General features: G+C 47.2%; 2 protein-coding genes across 5 annotated transcripts in view; one reads left to right on the top strand and one right to left on the bottom strand.

Annotated features, from left to right (window-relative positions):
- The window catches only part of ZDHHC3 (zinc finger DHHC-type palmitoyltransferase 3), a 54,361-nt gene extending 50,892 nt beyond the window's left edge, over positions 1 to 3,469 (bottom strand). For 2 of the 4 annotated variants that reach the window (XM_060162185.1, XM_060162188.1), the window contains exon 1: positions 3,239 to 3,469. The gene's annotated coding sequence lies outside the window, so the exon portion shown is untranslated. Of the gene's footprint in view, positions 1 to 1,804; positions 1,936 to 3,229 lie in introns of those variants that run through there. The other 2 variants (XM_060162186.1, XM_060162187.1) reach the window with 2 other exon arrangements.
- A 43-nt stretch (positions 3,470 to 3,512) lies between these two features.
- The window catches only part of EXOSC7 (exosome component 7), a 29,589-nt gene continuing 8,975 nt past the window's right edge, over positions 3,513 to 24,126 (top strand). Inside the window, exons 1-5 of the mRNA XM_060162190.1 lie at positions 3,513 to 3,628; positions 11,512 to 11,613; positions 11,918 to 12,012; positions 18,311 to 18,476; positions 23,654 to 23,724. Coding sequence (XP_060018173.1) covers positions 3,572 to 3,628; positions 11,512 to 11,613; positions 11,918 to 12,012; positions 18,311 to 18,476; positions 23,654 to 23,724 — 491 coding nt within the window. The 5' untranslated portion in view covers positions 3,513 to 3,571. The remainder of the gene's footprint in view (positions 3,629 to 11,511; positions 11,614 to 11,917; positions 12,013 to 18,310; positions 18,477 to 23,653; positions 23,725 to 24,126) is intronic.

Here is a 24,126-nt window from a genome sequence, read left to right as displayed (position 1 = left end):
AATTGTGAGAACGCAAAGGAAAAGGCCTAAAACTTGGCTACCTGTGTTTAAGACTGGGAATAAAATGTTCCCTTGCTGGGCTTTTAAGAGGTCTCTTTCGAGAGCTCTCTGCAACTTCAGCACCACAGACTCAGCACTGCCCCAAGCTCTCCTGTAACTGACTGTTTTTGCTTTAATTAACCAAGGCTAGGTGGGACAGATTTACTCTGTGTAATGTTACTGTTATCTGCCAGTGGCTAGCAGCAGCTCTTTACCTGTTGCTCTTGATGCCTGGCCTGCACAATTAGCACCTTATTATAGGCCGGCCTCTCATCTAAGTACCACGTGTCTCAATTGAGCACTTTATTTTGTCTTGTTCACGTACTAGTTCAAGAACCTGGGCTCCGCAGTTATAAGAAATCTTAAACTCCTTTTAGGCAGGTGTGTGTTTTCAGTTTCTTATCTCTTCAGGCCCACGAGAACACTAGGGACACAAAGGCATGCAAACGAATACTTCCTGATTGTTTGAAGAGCTTCTAGAGGTCTATTCTGGGAATAAGCACGTGGTTGGAATCTGGGTCTCCATGCCTATCTCAACCCTCTGTACCTGATCCGTTGGGCTTCTCTGCCGTTGAGGGATCTCAGGTACTTTGAGTTAAGCTCCACTTGGTCTATATGTAACCTTTTCCCTTACCTAAAAGAGTTGGCTGAAACAGACACATGAGCTTCCCATCAGCACCACGTTCAATGTTCCTCTAGAAAAAGGAACAGATTCCTTGCTTTTGGAATTAAAACTAACTATAACTTATAGGGCTTTACCAGTTCCACAACAAACACAGGCCTCCTTCAAATACACTGGTGAATGAAATGAAAGGGGACAGCTACATAAGGGGATGGTTAGGAAGGCAGGTATGGGAGCTAGGTTTTCTGGTCTCAAATCCTGGCTCTACCGCTTACTAGCTGTGTGACCTGAGACCTTGGTCAAGACAGCCTCTCTGCACCTCAGTTTCCCAATCTGTAAAACAGGATAATAGTACCTGCCTCACAGGGCTATTGTTAATAGGACTGAATCAGTTAGTCTTTGTAAAGTGCTTTAGAGCAGTGCTTGGCACATAATAAGCACTATTATACTTAAGTTACTGTTAGATAAAATTAATAAGCGTACAGAGATTTAGAACAGACAGACCTATAAATCAGTATGCCTCCAAAAGAATCTGACAGTGATGGGAAAACAAGCAGGTTAACAGAATAATATGCCATCCTTGGTGTTTTGATTTTCTGGCAAACATATAATCTTTGAATTGCTTCAGTAAACCAAAAAGAACTCTGGATTTATAGGCTTTTGAAATGTCTAACACATTATCACAACATATGTGATAAAAATGTTCTGGCTGCATTCAAGCAAAACAATTAGTGAAGGTGTCATTGTTTTAGTAGAGAATTTTAAATGAACATTCTACTGTTTACACCTCTTATATCTACTTTGTCTAACATGTCAGACATTGTTCATAATGTTATTTAGCAAATACTGCCAACCCTTCTCCAGCAAAGAAACTTAGTCAAGTATCAGGGGAACACTTCAAATGTATGTTTTATATTTTAAAAGATTCATTGAAAGATGAATCTTTATATAAAGATGATTCCATGGTATCCAAACTCAGAATTTTCTTTCAGTGTCTTTTCTGATCTATTCACTGCCACTTTTTAAACCCTCAATCTTCTTAGATATCCTAGCTACTAAAATTCCACATCCAGGGTCTCTCCTTTCCGAGCAATCTCTAGCGCAAATACCATTTCTAACAACAGCAGTCCCTTGTTATCTCACCACGGAGGTCCTCTCTAGAATCCAGGCGTCCAACCACACACAAAGGCATCTATGTGCCACAACAGGTGGGGGCACCTGTACTTTCGTTAGGGAGGAAACACTTCCAGTTTCACCTCTCCTAGATTCCCTGGAGGGCAAAGTTCAACAATGCAGGATGTCTTCCCTGTAGGTGCACCTGCAGAGAATTATGTAGAGACATCAGAAACAACTAATGTCCAGTCTACTAAGAAGTGATCATCTATTTTGGGGCTCAGCAGTTTAGTGCTTAAGAATGTGGGCAGGTACTTCCTCTCCATACCCTCCTCGGACTGACCTCCCTATCCCACTGTGTTCACTAGTGCCACTGTCATAGCTCTTAACCACCATGTTCTGTGGTTATGCTGGCCCTGGGTCCTTCCCCTCTGCCTGGGGAGCTTCTCTGGGCAGAAGTTGTGCTCCACTTGTCTTAGTGTTCCAAAGCCAGCACAAAGCCCATCTATGCTAAGCTCCCAAGAGTTATGTGTGAAACTGTATTTGAGCTACTATCTGAGAAAACCCAAATGTTATTTGGATGATCAAGCTGTCAAGGGTTACTTTCACTTTTGAGTACAGGGAGGTTCCTCAAAAATGGAGCATTTGGAAAAGTCATCAGACCCCCTCTTTGTTTCTGTCGTTTGGGGTTAACTTTCCCCCATTTATCCACGTGGCCCCTTTAAAATTTTTTCGTGCCCTGTCAGCCCCGCCTTAATGGGCTCCTTCAGTGACCCCACATTCACCTTGCAGGTATCCTTTCTGAATATTCGAGGCCCATTCTTACGTGGCCACGAGCGGGGCTGGCATTTTTTTCGTCCACGGCTCCCAGCGATCACTAGTCACTGCTAGGAAGTGCTGGGGACGCCTGGGCACTGCGCCCCCCAGCCAGCGCCGACCAAGACTCTCCCCCCCTACTCTCTTTGGGACAATGCTCCGGCAGCCACCCAGGGCAAGGGGATCCTGTAAAGGTTCCGGGTCAGCGTTCGGTCAACCAGCCCCAGAGAGAGAGCGGGGGTGGGGGTGGGGGAATCCCTGGGGTGAAGACGCCTCGGGACTAGTGGGCATTCACTTCTGGCCCAGACCCTTCCCACCGGGAACGACCTAAAGAGGTCTTTATCGCCTCTTTCTTTACCACCATTCTAGGGACCAGAGAAATGCAAGACAGGGGGTAGGAAGGAGAGCAAGGAGACAGCCTCTCAGGCCAATCACGACGTCCGCCTCCCCTCACTCGGAGTGAGTCTGTCTGTGTCTGTCTGTCTGTCTGTCTCTCTCAACACACACGACCTGCTACTTCAACTTCAGCTCTGAGCAAACTGCGCCGCACGTCTCTCCTACTACGAGTCCTCCAGCTCCGGCCCCGGCCCGTGCCTCTCGTCTCACCCCAGCTTTTTCACCCAATCCCAGTTTCCTCACCCAACTGACCGTGAAGCTGGAGGCAGTTCCCCAGTCCCAGGCCCCCGGTGGGGCTCGGCTGTCGCCGCCGCCGTCGCTCCCCCTGCAGCCCCCGACCCGCGATCCGGCCTCGGGCTGCAGCGATGGCTCCCCGGCACGAGGCGCCGCGGCTCCCTGGACTCGGCCAGACACAGGGCGGCGCGCAAGAGAAGCCCATCGAGCTCCCGGCGGTGGTGGCGGTGGTGGCGGCGGCGGCTGCTGGAGCGGCCGCCGCGCAGGCTGATGACGCATGGGCGCGGAGGGGGCGTGGTCCGCGGGGGAGACGCTGGCAGATGACATCTGGCGGCGGGGAGGCTCGGCAGCATGGCGTTTGTGGCGCTGAGTGAGGCGGAGAAGGTGTACATTGTGCATGGCGTTCAGGTAGCGGCAGCAGCGGTACCGGCGCCGGCCGTCGGGTTCCCCTAGGACTGCGGCTGACTGGGTTTACCTTGTGATTAAACCGCTCGGCGGCCGGCGTGTGCAGATCGAAGCCGGCAATGAGGGTGTATTTGGGACCGGGCGGCGAGAATCCATTTAGGATTGTATTTGTACTTGCTTCTTTCTGGGTCTACAAGGTTCCACACCCGGGTAGGAAGCGGTGGGCAGTCCCTGATTCTGTTAAAGACCCTCTCAGCCTTTGAAGGCTGAGCTGTCCCATTTTTGTTAGGTACATATTCTATCATAATTTTTATCCCATTGAATCTTTGTAACAGTCCTGAAGGTAAGTATTATCTCTACTTTACATATAAGGAACTATGCTCAGAGAGGTTAAATCAGTTGTCTGAGGTCACAAAGTAAGTGTGTGGTGGTGTTACCCGAAAACAGGGTTTGCCGCTTGGTGGGTGTCGAGCCAAAAGACACAACCAAGCCAAAGATCGGGAGAAGGAAGGATTTGTTAATTGCAGCAAGTGAGGGGACGCTGAGGATCTTTTCCAAAGCAGTGTCTATCCAATTAGCAAAATTGTAGAATAAGCTAAGGGCACATGCATATTCATGTGGGGGCTTGAGCAGAGGGGAATTTAGCATAGAATTGGGGCAAAGGTTAACAGACTCCAAGCTTTAGTTGATTGGAGTCTCCGAAGGTCATAAAGGTCAACATCATCCTTCCTCGTGTTGAGACCAGCTTGGGGTCTTATCCTGTAGTTACCATCCTCTAGCTGGGTGGGGGCCTTAGTTCTTGTATAACAAGTCAAAGATCTGTATCAGATTGTTAAGTATATCCCTTGAGGAAAAACTAGGGCTCTGTTTTATCTCAACTGTTATTTCTTCACTGCTTTTCCTTTTTTCCTGCATTCTTTACTTCCCTCAAGATCATTGATTACAGAGACCTGTTCAAGGGCAAGCATTATGGTCAGGCTTAGATCACAACAATGCTTAGGCCTAAAATGGCTTCTCTTATGTCCAGAAAGCCATGCCTGGTTCTCTTTTTCCGGGGCCCCGTACCCTCTCTGATTACAGTGGACCTGGGATATAAATCCAGATCTTTCTGATTGCAAAGCCCACCTTGACTTGCATGCCACTTTCCCTTTTTTAAAATAGGGATTCAAAGGCAAAGGCCAGAGAGACTCCCCACTTCTACTTCTCTTTCTTCTGTCTTCTGAAAGCATGTTGGGGAAATAAGGGGGAGGGCAAGTTCTGAACCCCACCATTTTCCTAGACCTTAAATAGTATATTGACATATATTGCTGTACTGTTATCTTTTTAGGTAGTACTTTTTCCCACGTTGGTTCTCAGTTTCTTTAGAACCCTATTTTGCATTTCTTTGTACAACTTTTGTTTTACTAACTTGTATCAAACTGGTTTTTATATTCAGGAATTTGGGGGCAGATGTCAGAATATCCAGAATTAGCATTTAATCCTCTTTTGGAGTTTGCTTAACTAGCTAAATATGTGCTGCTTCCTCCATGAAAAGACATTGCTAACCTCCGTCTTAGCCCAGTGATTCTGAAACCTTGAAGCGCCTTTTACTCACAAAATACAGCTTCGCGGGCTTTACCTGGACCTTCTGAATCAGAATCTCTGGGGCTGGGGCCTGGGAATGGGTATTTTCATAAATGTTGGGAGATTTTGATGCAGTCACCAGACGTTGGGCTATGGGCAAGCCTCTGGCCTGGTCCAGCCTGGAGTCTGCTGCAGAAATCTTTGCCCCCCTGCCTGAGGTTGTTGCAGGAAGGGGGACCCCTTCCAGGGCCCGAGAGTGGGCTCTTGTCTAACACTCGGAAATGAATTGTCTGAGGGGACACATGTGCTGACAAAGCAAGAGACTTTATTGGGAAGGGGCACCCGGGCAGAGAGCAGTAGGGTAAGGGAACCCAGGAGAACTGCTCTGCCACGTGGCTCGCATTCTCAGGTTTTATGGTGATGGAGTTAGTTTCTGGGTTGTCTCTGGCCAATCATTCTGACTCAGGGTCCTTCATGGTGGCGTGTACATCACTCAGCCAAGATGGATTCCAGCGAGAAGGATTCTGGGAGGTTGGTAGGACATATTGACTGGTGTCCCCTCTCCTTTTGACCCTTCCCGAATTCTTCCGGTTGGTGATAGCTTGTTAGTTCCGTGTTCCTTACCAGGACCTCCTGTTGTAAGATAACTCATGCAAATGGTTACTATAAGGTCTGGCCAGGGTGGGCGGTTTCCGTCAGTGGTTCCCCTAACAAGGTCACATGACCTCCTGCGTCTGTTTGAGTGAGGACTTGGAGTCAGACTGAGCAGGGATCCTTTCCCGGCTCCACCATTCACAGTAAGAGTGATTCTTACCTGAGTAGCTGAGCTAGCTCCCCCTGTATAAAATGAGAACATATCCATCTGGGAGCAGAAAGGGATTGTGAGGAATGATGAGAAAAGAGAATATGGACCACCTGGCATGTGGTCAACCCTGAAGAGAAGTTGGCTCCCTGTCAAGATTTTTCCATCGGAAGTGTGGCTTTGTCCGGAACCATCCATACTATATCCGCAACCTTCCTAGTGACCCCATGTGGGGTTCCGCCTCTGGCTGTTGAGATTTAAGCTCTTTTGATTTGGAGGGCTAGAGATTGTTAAATTGTCTCAAGACAAGGGGGATTTGTGGCCAGGCCTGGAAAGTCCCTAGGCAGCTCTGGGGCACTGCCTTTTCAGGGCTCCAGCATGGATCACATAGACTGTGTGACTCTGCCTGTCTTTACGTCTCTGGTGACAGCCCTACTTCTCTCTGCTGAAGTGTCTCACTTCTCCGCAGCCGCTTGCTGTCCAGCTGCCCTCCACCTTGGTACATGCCATCCCCCCACCTTTACTTCTGTGAGGCCTCTCCAGCCTCCCTCCACACCATGACCTGTCAGCTCCTCTTTAACTCCCTTTCGCTCCCAAGTATTTCCCAGATCAGAGATCAGATTCCAAGGAGTGAATCAGTTTCACGCCCCAAAGAGCTGGCCACTCTCTGGATTGTATGCCTTTGGGTCAGGCCCTTTGCAAGGTGAGTGGGATCCCATCCTAAAGGAATGCAGGCCCACCCAACAGGCTTGGAAAGTGGAACGAGGACAACATCTCGTTTTGCCTGCTGTGTCTGGGGCCTGGGCCTGCAAAGCTGGCCCTTTCCAAAGTAGGGTGGCTTTCTAGTAGGGGAGGCCGTATGGTCTCAGTTCTCCTCCAGCAAGCTCTGCACTCTTGGACAAGTCAAAGCAAGGTAGTGGAGGTGGGAGGTGGTTAGCATCGCCTCAGAGGACTACTTTAAGTCTAAATCCTCCCAAGTGTGTTGGATTAGGAGAGCCAACTGACAACTCCCATTAGGAAGTAGGACTGTGTTACCCGGGTGTGAGGAACAGCAACTCTGGGTTGGGTCATCTGTCCTGCCACTCTGTCACAAACAGGAGGTTAAACTTGGCGCCTCAATGTCCTCATTTGTAACCTCTCTCCGGGTTGTTTTTGAGGATTCAGTGAGTTAATATGTGCTGCCAGAAGCAGAAGGAGCTGCTGAGCAGGGACTCCTGTGTGCTGCACTGTGCTGAGGATTCTCCTATAACTCTGTAGGGTCGGGGTTATTCCCGCTTTATAGACAAAGAGACAGACTCAGAGCTGTTGAGGAACTAACTTGCTCAAGGTCAAAAAGCTGGCGTGGAACAGCAGAGTTTTAAATATAGGTTGGCGGTGACTCTGTGCCACACCCAACCAGCAGGGTTGTAGTGATCACACAGGTAACAACTTGAAAGTCACGAGGAGCCATCCTAGCATCCAGAAGGCCTTTACCTAGAAAGGTGCTCAGTCCCCTCTGCTGAAAACAGGGTTCCACTCCCTGGTGTGGTCTGTCACCTGTGGATATCTCTATTGATTTTTTAAATGGAGCGTTCACTTCAGGGCAGCCCATGTTTAAATGTTCACACATGGATTGATTCCTTAGCTCCTGAGTACTACAGATGAATAAAAATTATGGTAGGGCGTCAGGCTCTGAGCCAGGCCAAGCAGGTTTAGCGATTTCCTAAGCCTTTTTTTTTTTGCGGTACGCGGGCCTCTCACTGTTGTGGCCTCTCTCGTCGCGGAGCACAGGCTCCGGACGCGCAGGCTCACCGGCCATGGCTCACGGGCCCAGCCGCTCCGCAGCATGTGGGATCTTCCCAGACCGGGGCACGAACCCGTGTCCCCTGCATCGGCAGGTGGACTCTCAACCACTGCACCACCAGGGAAGCCCCTTCCTAAGCCTTTTATGAGGAAAAGTGGATTTTTAAAAAGTCCTGTGTGCAGTGATTCATGGACTTTGTTTTCTCCTGTTGTGTGCTTTTTTCTATGAAAAAAATTATACTTTACGCGTCCCTGGAAAGGGAAATTTGTAGCTTTTTTGTTTATCAGAAATTTGTAGCTTTTTGTTTATCTCTTACTTGTCACCCGAGCCTTCCTGACTGAGCCTTCCCCAGGGGGCAGAGACTGATTTAAAGGCTGGAAAGGCAAGCTCTGGTGAGGCCCAGTTTTCTGACACCCCTCCAGCCACATTTTGGAACAGTGGGTTGTCACTACAAAGGGTTGTGACTAGAGTGAGTGGTAATTTAAAGCAATATGGGAAGCCCTGTAGCCTTGCGGCCTTCCTGCTTTCAGAGTCGTCATCACCATCATTAGGACGAACTGGTATAGCCAGCCAGTTCGTCCTTTGAGAGAGGCCTGTGCTGCCTCCTTTGCACAGTGAAGAGACTCTTTAGAATGCAGGAGACTGTGGAATCGGGGTTAAGAGCTCTGGCTTGGAATTCAAGTGCTATTTACTGGCTATGACGTTGGGCCAGGCATTTAGCATCTTTCAACCTGATCCCCATTTGTAAAATGGAATGAAAATTTGCTCTCTTACATTATAGGGTTATTGTGAGGATTTAACATGTTAACTGTATAGTGTTCCTAGCACGTTATCTGGTCGATAGTAAATGCACATTAAATAGTAGCTACTATTAGTTCTTGCAAATAATTGTGGCTCTTTTAATTTATAGATCCACAGAATTAGAGACGCACCTTTGAGGCCGTCGAATTCAATCTCTGCATCTACAAATGAGGAAATTAGTCTAGAGGGGAAGGGTTAGGGTTAGGGTTAGGGTTAGTCCTAGGTCAAGCAGCTAGTTAATGGCAGGACCAGGCCTGGAGGCCATGACTGATGCTCCTAGTGACTGCTCACACTTGTGCCATACCTACAATCCACCAAGGACTCATTGTAAATGCTGTTTCTGGGCCAGGTGTTCACTTCCTAGCAAGGCACACCTGGGGGATGGGGCAAGCCGAGATTGACCTAGGATGCTTTCATGTGGGTGGGGGTAGGTGGGGTTGTGACGAGACACAGTTATATAGTTTTGGGATCCTCCAGGGAAGAGAACTCACTCTGTAGAGTTCAGGAGACTCATTCTTCTAGACTTGAAATTCTGTTGCTTTTCGAGAACATGTCTCCCCAGGCTTCAGATAGGGATTGCCTCCAGGGAGGGGATGGCTGGGAGGGGATGTCTTGGAGTCGACTGGCTGCAAAAGGACTTCAACCTGATTTAGGATGTTTATTTTCTCTCCTTTAACAGGAGTTTAAAGAGTTGAAACAAACACGACAGATGGTAGTAGTTGGTACTGTGTGGCGGGAGTATTCAGTGTTTTCCTTTTCTGTATTTTCATTCCTCAAAATAAAAAAGTCAATCAGATATGCAGTGAGCCAAGCAATTTAAAGATAAATCTCTGACAGATACATACTTCAGAACAGTGGTGGCTTGTTTGTTTGGTTTGTTTGTTTGGTTTTTGTTTTCAGTATTTTGAGAAGCATTAATCCCTTTGAGAATCTGATGAGGCTAATGATTTTTTTGCTGAAAGAAAGAGCTTTCAAAAAATGTTTACAGAGAATGAGGACAATCTCTATGAGCTGATGTGGAGTGATTTGCTGCATATGTATTGTTAATTGTTTAGAAAAAGAAGCTACATGTAAAAGAGTATCTGTAGTATGCCATATTTTATAAAAGAAAATAAGGGATATTAAAAATACTCTTATCTGTTCATTTGTGGAAAGGAAGTACATGAAAGATGGACTGGGAACTAAAGAGATTGGTTACCTGCCTGGCGCTGGTGGGAGGGGGTAGGAAGGTGGGGGGGGATGAAAATAGGGATGAGGGGTGAGTGACATTTCTCTGAGCACACCTTCTCTGATAGCTTTGACTCTTAGAGCCCTGGTGATAGTAATTAAAAGTAGCCAGGATGTGGGGGACCCAAAATGGAACCCCAGCAGTTACTAATGAACTGACAGGGGTACAGATGAGTAACAGAGGCACAGGAAGGATGGGGAAAGACAACTGGAAACAATATTTTGAGTGGGTGCTGTAAGGCTAAAGACAAAAAGAACTCTACACAAATACTGTATTAGTAAATTTGTTTTTCACAGGGGTATGGCGTAGTAATTCTGAAACTACTTTATGTATATACAGAGATTTAACAAATACATAAATACATTGTAGATAATGAGAGCCAGGTTCCTCCCTGTCTGAGAAAGAAGTTACAAATAAGACAAGGAGGTAGGTTAGAACCAACTCTCAGTATGAACACATGACTTTTTAACAGATATGTGGATAGATACAGAAATAAATATAGGTGTGTGTATGTGTGTGGGTTAGTACACATATGTATATTTTCTAGCACTGTTCTGCTGAGACGATCTAGAAGCAATGATACCCCTGTAGCAATGAACCTACTTAGCACCCAGATCCTGGTTTTTAAGTACTATTCTGCAATGAAGGGAACCAGGGCTCTTTGGAAAAAGGGCTGATCCCAGGGCTGGGGCAGGTAAAATACAAGTGGCTGGAACACCTTTTGTTGTCAGAAGTAAAGAAGTGCTCCGAAGAGATTGGAGACATGTTGAGAGAACGCAAGAACCAACCCAAAGGAGCTCCCAGTGGCCAAATCTGGGACACTTGGAGCAACAAGATAAATAATGGAAGTACTGGATTACAACCACAGCATAAAATAGTTATCTATGAGTTACACCAATAGAAGTAAATAATTGAGTTAAGTAAATAACTGGGGATAAGGCCAGGCAGTACGTACACCACCCTGAAACCCATCCTCTGTAGCAGGGGTTGGCAAACTTTTCCTGTGAAGGACTAAATAGTAATGATCTGGGGGCTGCAGGTCATATGGTCTCTATCTCAACCCCTCAGCTCTGCTGCTGTGGTATGACAGCAGCCACAGAATACCTAAGCGAGTGGGCATGGCTGTGTTCCAGTAGAACGGCTTATGAAAACAGGCGGCCTGCAGGCCTAACTTTGTTGACCCTGTTCTAGAGCATGCCTGTTTTAGAAGATCTTTTAGAAGATACCAGTTAGTTGTTTTTAGCTATTTACAGACTAGATCTGATTGGGTTTGGGGGGTAGGAGGGCTACAGCCAAGACAGTTGTACCTGTATCTCTGACAATCCATACTTCTTGTGACTTCAGAATTGCAGATTCGGAAAGAGACCTCTTTTATTTTGTCTGTTCAGATTTTGTTTGTGTGTGCCTGTTCTGTATAGTGGTACGTAGTTTGGACTTCGTGCTCCGACAGACCTGGGTTGGAAGCTGAGCTTTGCTGTCCCTAGCTGTGGGACCTTGGACGTGAGTCGCTTAACTTCTCTGAGTCTCCATTTCCTCATTTGTAAAATAGTAATGTTACTACCTATGAGGACAGAATATTTGGATGAATCACTAAGAGAAAAGGAGTTGTTGTACCACATATTTCTCTCTGGGGGGAAAGGAGTGAGTCAGTTGAACAGTCTGTTAGAGGTTTAGTATTATAACCTTAGGATTTTGATTGTTGCACTCAGGAAGACCTCCGCATGGATGGCCGTGGCTGTGAAGACTACCGATGTGTTGAAGTGGAAACTGACGTGGTGTCCAACACCAGTGGGTCTGCCAGAGTCAAGCTGGTGAGTACTGTGGCCACAGTCTGTACCCAGGTGGAGGAATGGGTAGGCTCTAGGGAACCAGTTGCAGGCCCCTCTGGGCTTTTGGAGTGCATATTGTTCCAAGGGAAATCTAAGACCCAAGCCAAACTCTGGGAGGGGGTCTGTATACATCTGAAGGACCCCTCACCTTCTCAAAGGGCCGCTTTCCAAGTCCCGGCACTGATGCTAAGCGAGTCCCCTCGAGGCGTACATCTGGGAGAGGAGGGGGTGGTTGGGTGCCTGGCTGCCTGCCCTGAGTGAGGACCCTTCTTGCATGTGTCTGCAGGGTCACACAGATATCTTGGTGGGAGTGAAAGCAGAAATGGGGACGCCGAAGCTGGAGAAACCAAATGAAGGTTACCTGGAGTTCTTTGTTGACTGGTCAGTACTCTGCAGATGTTTTTAAAGAAAAATGCTTTAAAAGATAGAAGATTCAGAGAATTAACCTCTGGTTTCTTGTTGAGCCCACTTTTATTTTGTATTTAATCATCTTTCACCAGCCGGCAGGTATTTACTGAGTTCTCCTGTGTACCAGGCACTGGGAAATGTGAACGGAGGCCTTGGCTCAGGTCCTGCCCTTGTCCTAATCAGCTGGCCCTCACTGGGCTTCATTTTCCCTGTCTGAAAAAGGAGGGTGTCTGCCAGGCAGCCAGGCACATGGTAGTTATGAGAGTCAAATTAAATGATGTCCTGTTTCTCTTCCTGCTCTAGTTTTGCAGAAAACTTCTCATGACTTGCTTGGCAGAGCAGGGAGTAGGGCAAGCCAAGCAGCCTGACAGGCCGACGGGGTGGCAGCTGGGCAGGCAGTGTGGGTACTGGGAAAAGCAGAGACTCTGCAGTCTCTGCAGCCAGCCAGCCAGCCTTGTTGCTGGCTTCCTTCTCTGGCTAGCTGTGTGACCTCAGGCTAGTTACTCAGTCCCTCTGCGCCTAAATTTCTTTATCTAAAATATTGAGATAACACTACTGTTGTGATGATGAGGAAGCGAAGTAATGAAAATAGAGTGAGCATCCAGCACAACGACTGGTTCAGTGGACTTTCAAAAGTGTTCTTTCTCTCCCTCGTGTTACCTCCCCTTCTAGGGGTTGGGGCTTTTTATCGGGTTGCCAGCCCAGTCTCATCTTCTATCTGTAACTCCTCTTCTAGCTGGGTGGTGACAGCAGACCTTCTTGAGGTGGGTAAGGCTCTATCGGCTCATGCTAGGTGCAGGTATATAATATTGGTACTTTACTGGTAGGGGTGGCAAGACCACCCCTCACATTCAAACATTTCCTGAAAGGACTCACAGGACTTAGCATAGAGCATGGAGTTGTATTCAGAGCTATGATTATCACAGAAATGCAGCAACACGTGTGTGATGATTCTGCCTAAGAAAACGCATTAGAGACTCAGCACCAAGATTTTGATTGGGGCTGGTCACATAGGCACCCTCTGCTTTACACATACCAAAGTTCCAGACTCCCAGAAGGAAAGCAGGTGTTTAGCATAAACCACGTTATTTGCACAGTCTAGGCACAGGAGACCCAGTTTACTGTTGACTGAGTCTAGTCTGAGAGCCAAGTGCCCAGATGCCAGCTGAGGACCAACCTTGCAAGCAGACCCTTCTAAAGGTAGCAGCCTTACACCTGCAATGTCAGCCCTTTTCTGCAAAGATGGTAACCCACATTTGCACAGCGAGTTACAGTCTTCCAGTCTTCACTTCCAAACACAGAAATTGATCCTCACAACACTCCTGAGAGAGAGATGACAAAAGGGGTTCAGAGAGGGTAAGTGACTTTCCTGGGATCACACAGCTAGTAATGCCAGCTCAGGTCTATTCGCTGCTGAGTCTTTGCTCTTTCTGCTTCATGTAGCCTGCAGGAGCCAGCTTTAGAGGGATATCCTGCTTAGAGTTTTCAGAATGTGTCTGCGTTCATGTTTCTGGCCAGTTTTCCTTCCAGCCCATCCCTGCCCCGGCCCTGGCCCCTCCAGAGCAGTTTCCTCTGTTTCTGCCCAGCTGCTCTCAGCAGTCTGAGTTGTCCAGTGGAATCGGCCCATCCTTTAAGTTGCTGTGCATGATGGTGAACTTGTTAAGGCCTCCAACTTATCCTTCCTTTGCTCGTGGAGGAAGAAAAAAATGCCTCTCCTGCCTTGATCTGCCTGATTCGGTGCAGTAAACAGTCACTGAGGAGCAGACGCCATGTGTTAGGGGCTGTAATTGGCTTTCCTTTTCTTCCTCTTCATTATCCTTCCGCCTCATTCATCTGAGGCAGACCAAAGGCAGTCAGCCCAGCCACACCAAAGAGAGGGTGTTGCACTCAGATGCTTGGTGTAGGAGACACGTTTCATTGTGGCTCTGTGTCTGAACATGACTCCAGTTAGCCTGCTGCTGTTGACCCTTTCTTGTCCCAGCTGTAAGAGGGTGGCTCCAGGGTGAGAGGAGCCTTTGAGCTGCCTCTTCCCAAGATCTGGCTTCTAGAAGCAAACCTCTTTCTCCTGGCTGAGAGTGGCTGCCCGCTGGTCTCTTTTCCCCCTTTGTAAGTCTCAAGAGAACCTCACCAGGCCCAGAAACTCCATTTCCCAGGGAGTTCTCCTGAGTCTGTTTCTCAAGGTGGCACCCTTCGGCATCTTTAAGTGGCTCGGTGTGATCAGCCCAGCGGGTAGAATCACCACGAGAGATTCAAAAAACCCCATTTTCCTGCAAAGAAGAGCAGGTTACCAAGCACCACTGGCTGCCACCTTTATCAGAACCTCATTTGCATATTCAAGGAGCAACTCATAATTGTGTAAACAAATAAACCCCTTTATTTCAATCCAATGAATAGGAATGGCTTCTGGGCACCTGTGGCTATGCCCAGCCGTAAGGGTGCTGCCCCCAACCCCATCCGGGCCCCAGGCGTGGGGCCTCTGCTGGAGAGCTCAAGGCATGCACCCATCCACAGGCTGAAACAGAGTTGTTACCCAGTGGGAGGAAAGTTAATTGGTGGGGAGGGGGGGGCCTCCTGCCTGACTGAGCCCAGCTTGACTTAACTACTTACTAGCAACTTTCATGTTTTAATTATTTAAATTACCAGTGGTAATTACCAGAGAGGTCACAGAAAACGAATTGCTTTTCTGCTAATTCCTTCTACTTCTGTTTGTCTACTTGGAATAATATATGGAGCCTGGTGTAGACACCTTCGCCCACCCCAATGATTTTCCCTGGGTCTTAGAAATGATGCCCTTAGGAAAGGGTACCCATGACACAGACCCTGATCCCCATACCAGTGGAGGAGGAAAACCTTGGGGTTCCTGAGATCTGCTCCAGAGATGCCTGGCAGCACTTTGACTAAACTGGGAGCATACTCGGACCTTCTAACTCCTGTCTCTATGTCTTTGTTTTGTTAGTTGTAGCCTGAGAATAGGCCATTTTAAATAAGAAGCTTGAAACTTTGGGAAAAGATGGTTTCCATCTAAAGCCCAGAAGGTAAGAATTTAGTGAGCTGGTGTTTCACTCTGGTTACCACCATGTGGCAGACCATCAGGTCACTTCTTGGCTCTCTGGCCACCATGTTCATGGGTTTAGGAGCTGTGTTTGGTCTCTCAGAGAGGCTGCGGGTTGTAACTGGAGGAGGTGAGGAGAACACGTTTCGTTCATAGACATTTCAGCGTGCCCGGCACTTGTCACTTCTCTGGGATCTCAACTACTTTTAAATGTGACCACTTGTTTTTTTTCACTAATATTGAACTGGAAGCTTCAAGCCCTGAATTGGTGGGTGGAGCCACTTGATCTCTGTTCCTTACCTACTTCGTGCTGCTTGAAGGGGGCACCATTCTCGGCTGAAGGGCTGGGGGTGGGGGCAAAGGAGAGAGGCAACCTGCAGAAGTCATTTGAGGCTCGCTGTGCTTTGAATGTCTCCAGAGCTAACGATATAATTCTCCCAGGAACTGCAAACAAGGGCTTACGATGCAACACTCAGAATGTGCCACTGTTCCCATACCCATTTATAGGGAAGCTTTTGCAGGCTCAGAAGTGAGCACATGTGCTCCCTGAGGAATTGGGACCTACTTGGGGGCTAGATGACTAGAGGGGTAAGGCCCGGAGTCATCCCTGGCCCAGGTACCTACTAAATCACTTTTTCTGCCGTGGGCCTGGCCTGGCCTGGCTGTAAGCCTTCACAGATTTGCAGGCTAGATTGACAGCAAGGGAAACAACAATGGGCCTAGTGTCTGAAGTCCTGTTCCAGGTAGACATGGCCTTGATCTCAGCCTAATCCAGTTAAACCAGAGATGTGCCAAGCAGGAGGAGCACAGTCAGGAGGTTGGAGAACTGGGAGGGGCAGCGTTCCCAGGATTTTTATGTTTATCCAGCTCAATAAGCGATTTCCCAACAGCCCTGGAAGAGGGGCTGGGTCATACTTTATGAAGGATCTGAATTGGTTTTGGTAATTGTAATTATAGAAACCACTTGTTTTGTGCCAAAAACAAACAAACAAACAAACCAAACCCAAGTATATATTTCTCTACTGAAAGAATATATTGTGATGCCTGCGAACAGGAGTCTAGGATTACCAGCCTGCATTCTCTCGCTCTTTTTTTACTTGGCACTTAATAGAGAAGCTTTTTATTTAGGACTCCCTTGGTCTGCATTCGTTGACTCCAACATTTGTGGTCTAGTAATAAGTCCCAAGACCAGAGCACCCATTCATTACCTTGAGGCATAAGACAGACCCAAGGAGCGCTAACCTGACTAATGTTAGGCTACAAGCCAAGCATGCTGAATTACACATTCAGGGAGAGTCCAGAGCAGGAGCTTTCCGTAGTCTCCTGAGCATCTAAACCTTCCTTTCTCTGGCCACCAGCTATGCTGAAAGAGTTAACCTGTATTTTAAAAAGGAAAAAAAAGAAAAACCTTTTAAAATGGGAAAAATTTCCACTTTAAACCAGCCCAGTGTCAAAAAAAACCAATGGGGGGTGGTTTGGTAGGTAGATTATTTAGCTGATTGGCCTGGGAAGTTCTTAAACCATCCCTTCGGGCTGTTAGTGCGTCAATCCCCAGTAATAGCCCCTCCCAGGAGGATGTGGCCCACTGTAATCAGGGAAAGGTCAACATTTTAAGCATAAGCATCTCTGCCTGGATTTGTTTACACAATGGTCTATTTAGATGCACACTTAAAAGATGGGACTTAATGGCTTAGCGTTTAAATTAGAAACAGGTTGTCTTTTGCTAGCCCTGCAAAATAATGAACTTGGTCTCTAGTGACTTGATTATTTTACCATAAATGAGCTTCTTTTCATGGCTTAGTGCCCGAGTCTGGCAGAGGCAGTGAGGGAACAGTGAGGTTGCTATGACAGTAATGAAGTTTCTCATAGGGGTTTTAAATTGGGGTTCTGCTGGCTCGTAGTAGTAAGGGAACACTATGAGAGTAGCAAAGTTATTATACAATGATACACTCTTATTGTTTTAGGATTCATCTTACATCTATATTAGAATGGACCAGACAAAAGGGACACTTAAATATATTAGGTGAGGTTTCTTTCAGCATTACACAGACGGGGTGGGTACAGCCTTGAGCCTTCACATAGGTTTTGCTTTGCCTGGAATCCCCTTGGCGTTTCTGTGGTCTGACCAGCTTCTACTCATCTTCAGGTTCAAGGACTCCTATAACCCTCAACACTGGTTGACATCCCTCTTGACCCCCTACTCCTGTTTGCCCACTATCGTGTGACTCCCCCCAACAATTGGAATTGCTGACTTAGGGTCTGCATTTGCCTTGCTCAGTCTCTAGGTCTCCAGTGCCTAGCACAGGGGCCCGGGACCTTCCAGGTGAATGAGGACCAGAAAGCTTCAATATGTGATTTTGTAGAGACCATACTGAAACAACTGATTTCTTATCTTTCTAGGCCTTATTTATTACAATAAAATGATTACTGGAATGTTTGTATATGTCACAAGTGTATTAAGGATTTGTTTTCATTAAGCCAGAACCCTCAAAAATTTCCTGTTAAACACTTTAAGTAGTGCTTAGGGTGGCGAATGTCAAATGCTTGTTCATTCTTTGTTGAGGTGATTTGGCATAAAATTAAAGAGGCTAAAAAGGAAAAAGTTTTCTCTAGAAAAATGAAGTAAAAGAGAGAACCTAATATTTAAATCAGCCAACAGTCTTATTTTCCTGCTTTTCAGTACCATGATAATCTAAAGTTAATAACATAACTCTGACATACTGTTATATATATATATCTTCTAAATCATTCCAGGAAAGTTATTGTACCTACATTGTGGTTTTTGTTTTGAGAGTATCATATCATCATCTAGGGATGGTGTATATAATGTAACCCCTCTGTAGGCCAGACTGATTCTCTAGGCCTCTCTGGGCCTGCCAGAGAAGTCTTTATTATACCCTCAAGATATGAGTGTTCGTTATTACTGGCTGAGGTTCATCTTACCAGCGTTCCTGTTTCTCTTTGGATAAATATGGCTTCTGTAGAAGTCAGTGGGAACTCCCACCACACACACTGACACATCCGGAACATGGTCCTGGCCTGGCTCATTGCGTGTGTCTAGAGGCTGGAAAAGTGTCAGATGTATCCTTTCCTCATTTCAGTGACTTTCCTCATAGTCCTGGTTCTTCCAGCATCCCCCAGGGAAACTGGAACAAAGCCTGCCCTTTTGCTCTTTGCATTCGACGAGACTCACCCCTTTTCTGTTGCCCTTCTATATAGTTCAGCCAATGCTACCCCTGAATTTGAAGGTCGGGGAGGTGATGACCTTGGCACAGAGATTGCTAACACCCTCTACCGGATATTTAACAACAAGAGCAGCGTCGACCTGAAGTCCCTGTGCATTAGTCCTCGGGAGCATTGCTGGATTCTCTACGTGGATGTGCTAGTAAGTATCACATTGCTATACTGGCCATACTCTACCTTTGTTGGAAGCCAGTTGGCCTACTTTCCTCCCACTGCTTTTTCCGTCTTCAGTTGAATGCTTTCAATTTCCAGGGTGAGGTTAGTTGGGAAAAGATTGGTCTCCTGTAATAATTTTTAAATTAAATACAACATAGTAGTGCAGGTATAATGCCATCTTACAGTAAAGTTACAGTCATGTCATGGTTACACCTAAAATTATCCACAGAGGCTGTCAGGGGAGAAGAAAACAAGAGATGCTCTCCAGATGGTGCCAAACAGAGTTGATGGGCAGAGTTTAGACAAGAAGGATAATGGAAAGATGATGAGCTCTTTACATGCATTTTCATGTAACCCTTACAAATGTTTTGTGAGTGGGCACTTGTTTTCCCCATTTATAAGCGAGGGAACTAAGACACAGAGAGGTCAAGTAACTAGCCCAGGAGGTCTCAGCTTGTGAGTAGTGGTACTGGGCCTCAAAGCCAGATCTGATTAGTGCCAGAGCTGGCTCGTGACCTCACCAAGCCATCCTCCCTCGAAAACACCCTGTAGCCCAGCTACTCTGAGTCCCTCGTTTCCCGAGTGAGGCCCCTGAGGCCCTGCCACCTCCCTCCTCCAGAGTCTGCGCCTGCAGGAGTCTTTCTAGTCTAGCCCTCCATTTCCTTCCTGGTGCTTCCCTCTCAAATACTCGTCTGCCCAGTTTTTGGCGATTGGCAGTAACTTTTCTTACAGCTGTGATTACTTTTGCCAGTCTCTTGTTCATGTACAGGCTTTTGTTGGGTCTATTTTATTCCTTTTCATTTAATTTTATGAACCTTGAGATTAGTGGCTACATCTTCCACTTCATATTGAGGGCACAGGGCTAAGCCAGTGACCAAACAGGTTCTTTAATGAATCTGAAGATAAAGCCCATCTTGTGGACTGATAGTGAACTTCATGCGAGGAACAGCCCAGCTGTCTATAATTGTCGGCCCTGCATGAAACAGGGCAGGGCTTTCTGGATACTTTTAAATTAATTTGATAATAGATGGGCACAGCTAACCCAAAGAGAGCAGTGCTTACTATTGTCTAGCAGGTTAGGGCTGTTCTGAATGCTGATGCTAATGGGTAAAAATAGTGAAATTACAAGTCCATTTGCTTCTTCTCATCTCTGGTAAGCGGGATGTATTTGTAGTTTGATTCCTACCAAGCAGGTAGTTTTACACGTCCTGGTTTTGAGGAGGCAGGAACTGGCAGCCTACAGTCATTACCGATAAGAGTCAGGCTTCATAGCTGCCCAGGGAGGTGCAGCCCTGCACACTTGCCGTTTGGTAGGAGGCTGGCCTGGTGAGGGGGCCCGATGCTCTTTTGATTCAGGCAAGAAGCCTGTTCTCTCAGTGCAGGCTCTTGAAAAACTGGTGAACATCATAGGGACGTTATCTCAGCTTAGAACCAGCATGCTTCTTCCATGAGCAGGGATATGTGGTGAGCAGGAGTGTCTCGGGTGCATTGTGTCTTGGTCACCTGCAGGCCTTTCTTTCTTTCTTTTTTTTTTTTAATTTTTGGCCACACCCTGCAGCAGGTGGGACCTTAGTTCCCTGGCCAGGGATTGAACCCACGCCCCCTGCAGTGGAAGGCAGAGTCTTAACCACTGGACTGCCAGGGAAGTCCCAGGCCTTTCTTTTTAAGACTTTTTGCATTTGGATTTCTTCTCTAATATTTTTTTAAAGGTTTTACTTATTTTGGAAGAAGATGTGAGCTTTTGAAATGTTGTCATCTTCAGAAAAGTTTTTAATGAATTAGAAAAGCATTTTAAAAATTATATTATTAATGAGGTAGATTACTTTTTGTCATTCACATAATTGCTTTCTGCCTTGGTGGGAACGTACTTCATGCATGTGAGGTAGGAGATAGGCTTTTGTTTGGGGAGTAAGTTTTTGTCCTACATCTAAAAATACATTGAATACATTGAGTCCATGTTGAAGCAAAATGGTGGAAATCCAGTCCTATCACTGGGATTGCAAAAGATGAATCTCCTGTGATTTATTTTTACCAACTGGTCTGGGTAGTCCTCAGGCAGAGCCCATCTTTCAAACAAATATCCACTGGGCAGCCTTCCATGCTTTCATACTTTTATTGCAGGCACAATTACTTGAAACCTATTATAGTCAGATGATCCACCTGTTTCCAGTATTGGTTTTTTCCCCAGTTGCATTATTTTATGAGAGTAGAAATTTACCATCATGGAAACTTCATTCATCTTTGCTCTTCATAGTTCTTTAATGGCATACTTTTTACCCCAAGTGGGATAGCTTTGGACTTCATGGCACTGACGGTGTACAGGCGACCTTTGGTGGGGAGGTGGGTCACAAGGCTTGTCTTGCGAGGGGCCCCAGGAGTGGTGATGAGACCCGCATGTGGTCTGTGGCACTGGGCATGGGAGGGAAGGTGGAGTGGAGGAGCCACTGCAGCACCCGGCAGTGGCTGTGTGTGGTGCCAGGAGGTGCTCAACACGGGTGTCTGAGAGGACAGTGCGGGGAAACCCAGGAGGAGCAGGATTTTTGTGGGGAGGCAGGTTTTCTACTTGGTACGCTGTACTTCCTAGCAGTATGGTTTGGAGGTGTACCTTATGAAAAGAAGGCCGTCATCCTCAGAGGCTAACAGAATAAGTTGTCTTGTTCCCCTAAAAGAGCCATTGTTGTATTTGTGCATCTGATGTTGTATTTGTGCATCTGACGGGAGGTGCATCTGTGACCAAGTGTGTCTTCCTTCCCCTTCCTCAGCTCTGCTCCTGCCCCACCTCTGTTACAGGAGGGGTTTTCTCCTCAGCGAAGGTGGACAACTATGACCTCTCTGGGACCACAGTCCAGTCTCTCTGTAACGCTAGTTGTCCGGCACCTCCCCGTTTCCTCCCAGCTCGCGTAGGCCTGTTCAGACAGCCCAGTCAGGCTGCTTTGGGTCTCCACATCCCCCCCGCAGTCTCCCCCTGCTTCTTGGCTGTGCCGCTGTGTTTAGCAGAAAGATTCTAGCTAGGCTGGGCCTGCTTGGCAGGAAGAGAGGAAGGTAGGGCCTCTGAGCACCTCTTATGTGCCAGGGATGTAGGGATGTGATCTCATTTAGTCCTCATGGCCACCCTATAGAGAAGCATGGCTTTGCTTCACTGAGGGGGAAACCGAAGTTCGGAGGACACCTGGCCAGCAAGCGGCCGAGAAGAGTGTCAGACGCACGCTGCCCGGCCTGGGTTCCTTGTCGTGCGGTACCCTGTGAGGAGCCAGGCAGGCAAGCTGAGGCCTGGAGTTGGGTGCCTGCCCTTCGGGGGCCCCTCAGCAGATACTTAGGGTTCAGCATTCTGCCCTCTCGATTTCATCTTTTGGTGATAAGCCAGAATGTTGAAAACCAGTGTTTGTGTCCGGCCTTAACGGGACGTGGTGCAGGACAGTAGAAAGAGCTCTGACTGGCCGGCAGGCCCCTGAGCCCACCTGTCAGGGAAGGGTTGGCCGAGGTGCTCTCCAAGTCCTCTCCAGCTTGGAGGCCTCACAGCTGCTAGAGCAGACGTCAGCATTTATCTAGCACTTCCCTTGCATAAAGCAGATACTGTGGGCAGCAGAGTGTAAAACGGTGGTCTTCACCCCTGGCCAGTCATCAGGACCACCTAGGACCTGGAGTAAAAAGCAGTTTCCAGGCCCTCACCCTGCATTGTTAATAAGCTCCCTGACCCTGCACAGCCAGGGTTAGGAACCTGGGCTGTCAACAGGGAAGATGGAGAACATGCAGATGCACTCAGACAGTCTGTGAGGACAACAATGGGAAGATGAAAGAGCAAATTAGTATTTATCTTACACTTAGCTGACGCCTACTATGTGCCAGACACACTTCTAAGGGCTTTACAGATACTAAGTTGTTCAACACTTCTGGGAGATCGTGTGACTTTCACCCTCCCTGAGGCCCAGAGATGTGAGGTCCCACCCCGGGTTATTCAGTTACCCAGCAAAGATAGGAATCAAACCAGACTGTCTGGCGCAAGAGTCTAGCCAGAGGTGGGGGCCGTGCTGTAGTCTGTACTTGAACCAGGGTCCAGTTGCTAGACAAACAAGCTGCAGTTACAAAGCCAGTTGGTAATACAGGCTGGGGGATCATATTCTAATAAGCAGTAATTATACCAGGCTGTAGGAAAGATGGTGTCTGCACTGGAGGTTTGCCCAGAAAGCTTAAAGACGGGAATTAGAGTTTGCACTGGGTATGAATGAAGTGCATGAGACATACCAGGTGTGGTTGTTGATTCTTAGTAGAGTTTGGAAGACCTGGGTTTAGGGCCTGCCTGTCTTCCATAATCACCAGGCTCCTCCTTCCCAGCAGCCCTTCCTCCTGGGCTCTGAAGATAAAGGAATGAACAAAACCAACAGGGTCCAGCCTCACGAGTTGACAGTTCAGATGAAGAGGAGATAGACTCTATAAACAAACACACACGGACGTACACAACTTTTCTTTCTACACGTGACTTCCTCTCCTCTCTTCCTGTTGGCTTTATTCCATAACTCAGGCCAAGGCTTCTTTAAAATAAGGAAGAAGGATGTGTTGCCTTCCTCTTAATAATGCGCTGTAACCCTCCCTGTTCAATGAGCGCACGAGTACAGTCTACACTTTTGCTCATGGGCGAAAACGTGTGAAAGACCTTAGTTGTTACTACGCTTAATGTAGAACAGGGAGTGTTAGGTGTTTGAGCATCAGATGTACGTAGGTAATTACGTGCAGTAGTAACTGCACTAATCAACATGGCCCTGGTGGCAGCTGCAGCATCAGTGGCCACCATTTTTTACTTGTTTGGAGGCCAGGCATATGTTAGCAAAGATGAGGGTAACACTTGCCAAGTGCAACTGAGAGTTACCTGGGGCAAAACGCAGGTGATGATTTCCTCCTTCAGTGCAGGCCTGACTGGCTGAGGAGCTGCACCACAGGCTGAGGCCTCTGAGTGGTGGTACCACAGCCAGGGCAACAAGGCAGCGCGTGCTGTTAGGGTGAAGAGCCAGTGTGTGTCAGTGAGCCAGGAGAGCAGCCACGCGTTCTTGTCTTTGTAAACACTTGGTTGGCACTTCTCAGGAACCAGTGTCCTTTACTGGGGATAATACTTAAAGTAACAAATGATGCTACCTTCTTCTTCTCCCCCTCACTCCCCGTCTCCCTTAGCTCCTGGAATGTGGTGGAAATTTGTTTGATGCCATCTCCATTGCTGTAAAGGCTGCGCTCTTCAATACAAGGTATGCCTTCCTGGAAACAGCCCCCTGGGCCCGTGGAGAACCTGAGCAGCCACCTGTGATGAACCACTGAGGGCACTGCTACTGGAGCTCGTAGGAGAAGATAACAAGGGGTTTCAGCATTGACAATGGTGGTATTTAATTTTAAGCTTCAGAAAACAGATTTTATAAGTTATAACTAAATATATTTCTGTATTTATTTTTTTGGATTATTATTTTCATAAGTAAACATGTACCATATAGAAAAATATTAGAAAACTACAGAGCAGCAAAAAGAGTAGAAACCAGAGACACAGTCAGTTTTCCAAATACTGTCACTAGATAAAGCTCCATGGAGACAGGGGTTTTGCCTGTTTTGTACTCTGCTGTCTCCCCAGCGCCATAAACAGTGCCTGACACATAATC

Source organism: Lagenorhynchus albirostris, chromosome 10 (genome assembly GCF_949774975.1).
Source record: "Lagenorhynchus albirostris chromosome 10, mLagAlb1.1, whole genome shotgun sequence".
Taxonomy (NCBI): Eukaryota; Metazoa; Chordata; class Mammalia; order Artiodactyla; family Delphinidae; genus Lagenorhynchus; species Lagenorhynchus albirostris.
The sequence above is the reverse complement of the archived record's forward strand: the minus strand, read 5'-3'. Positions and strand labels throughout refer to the sequence as shown.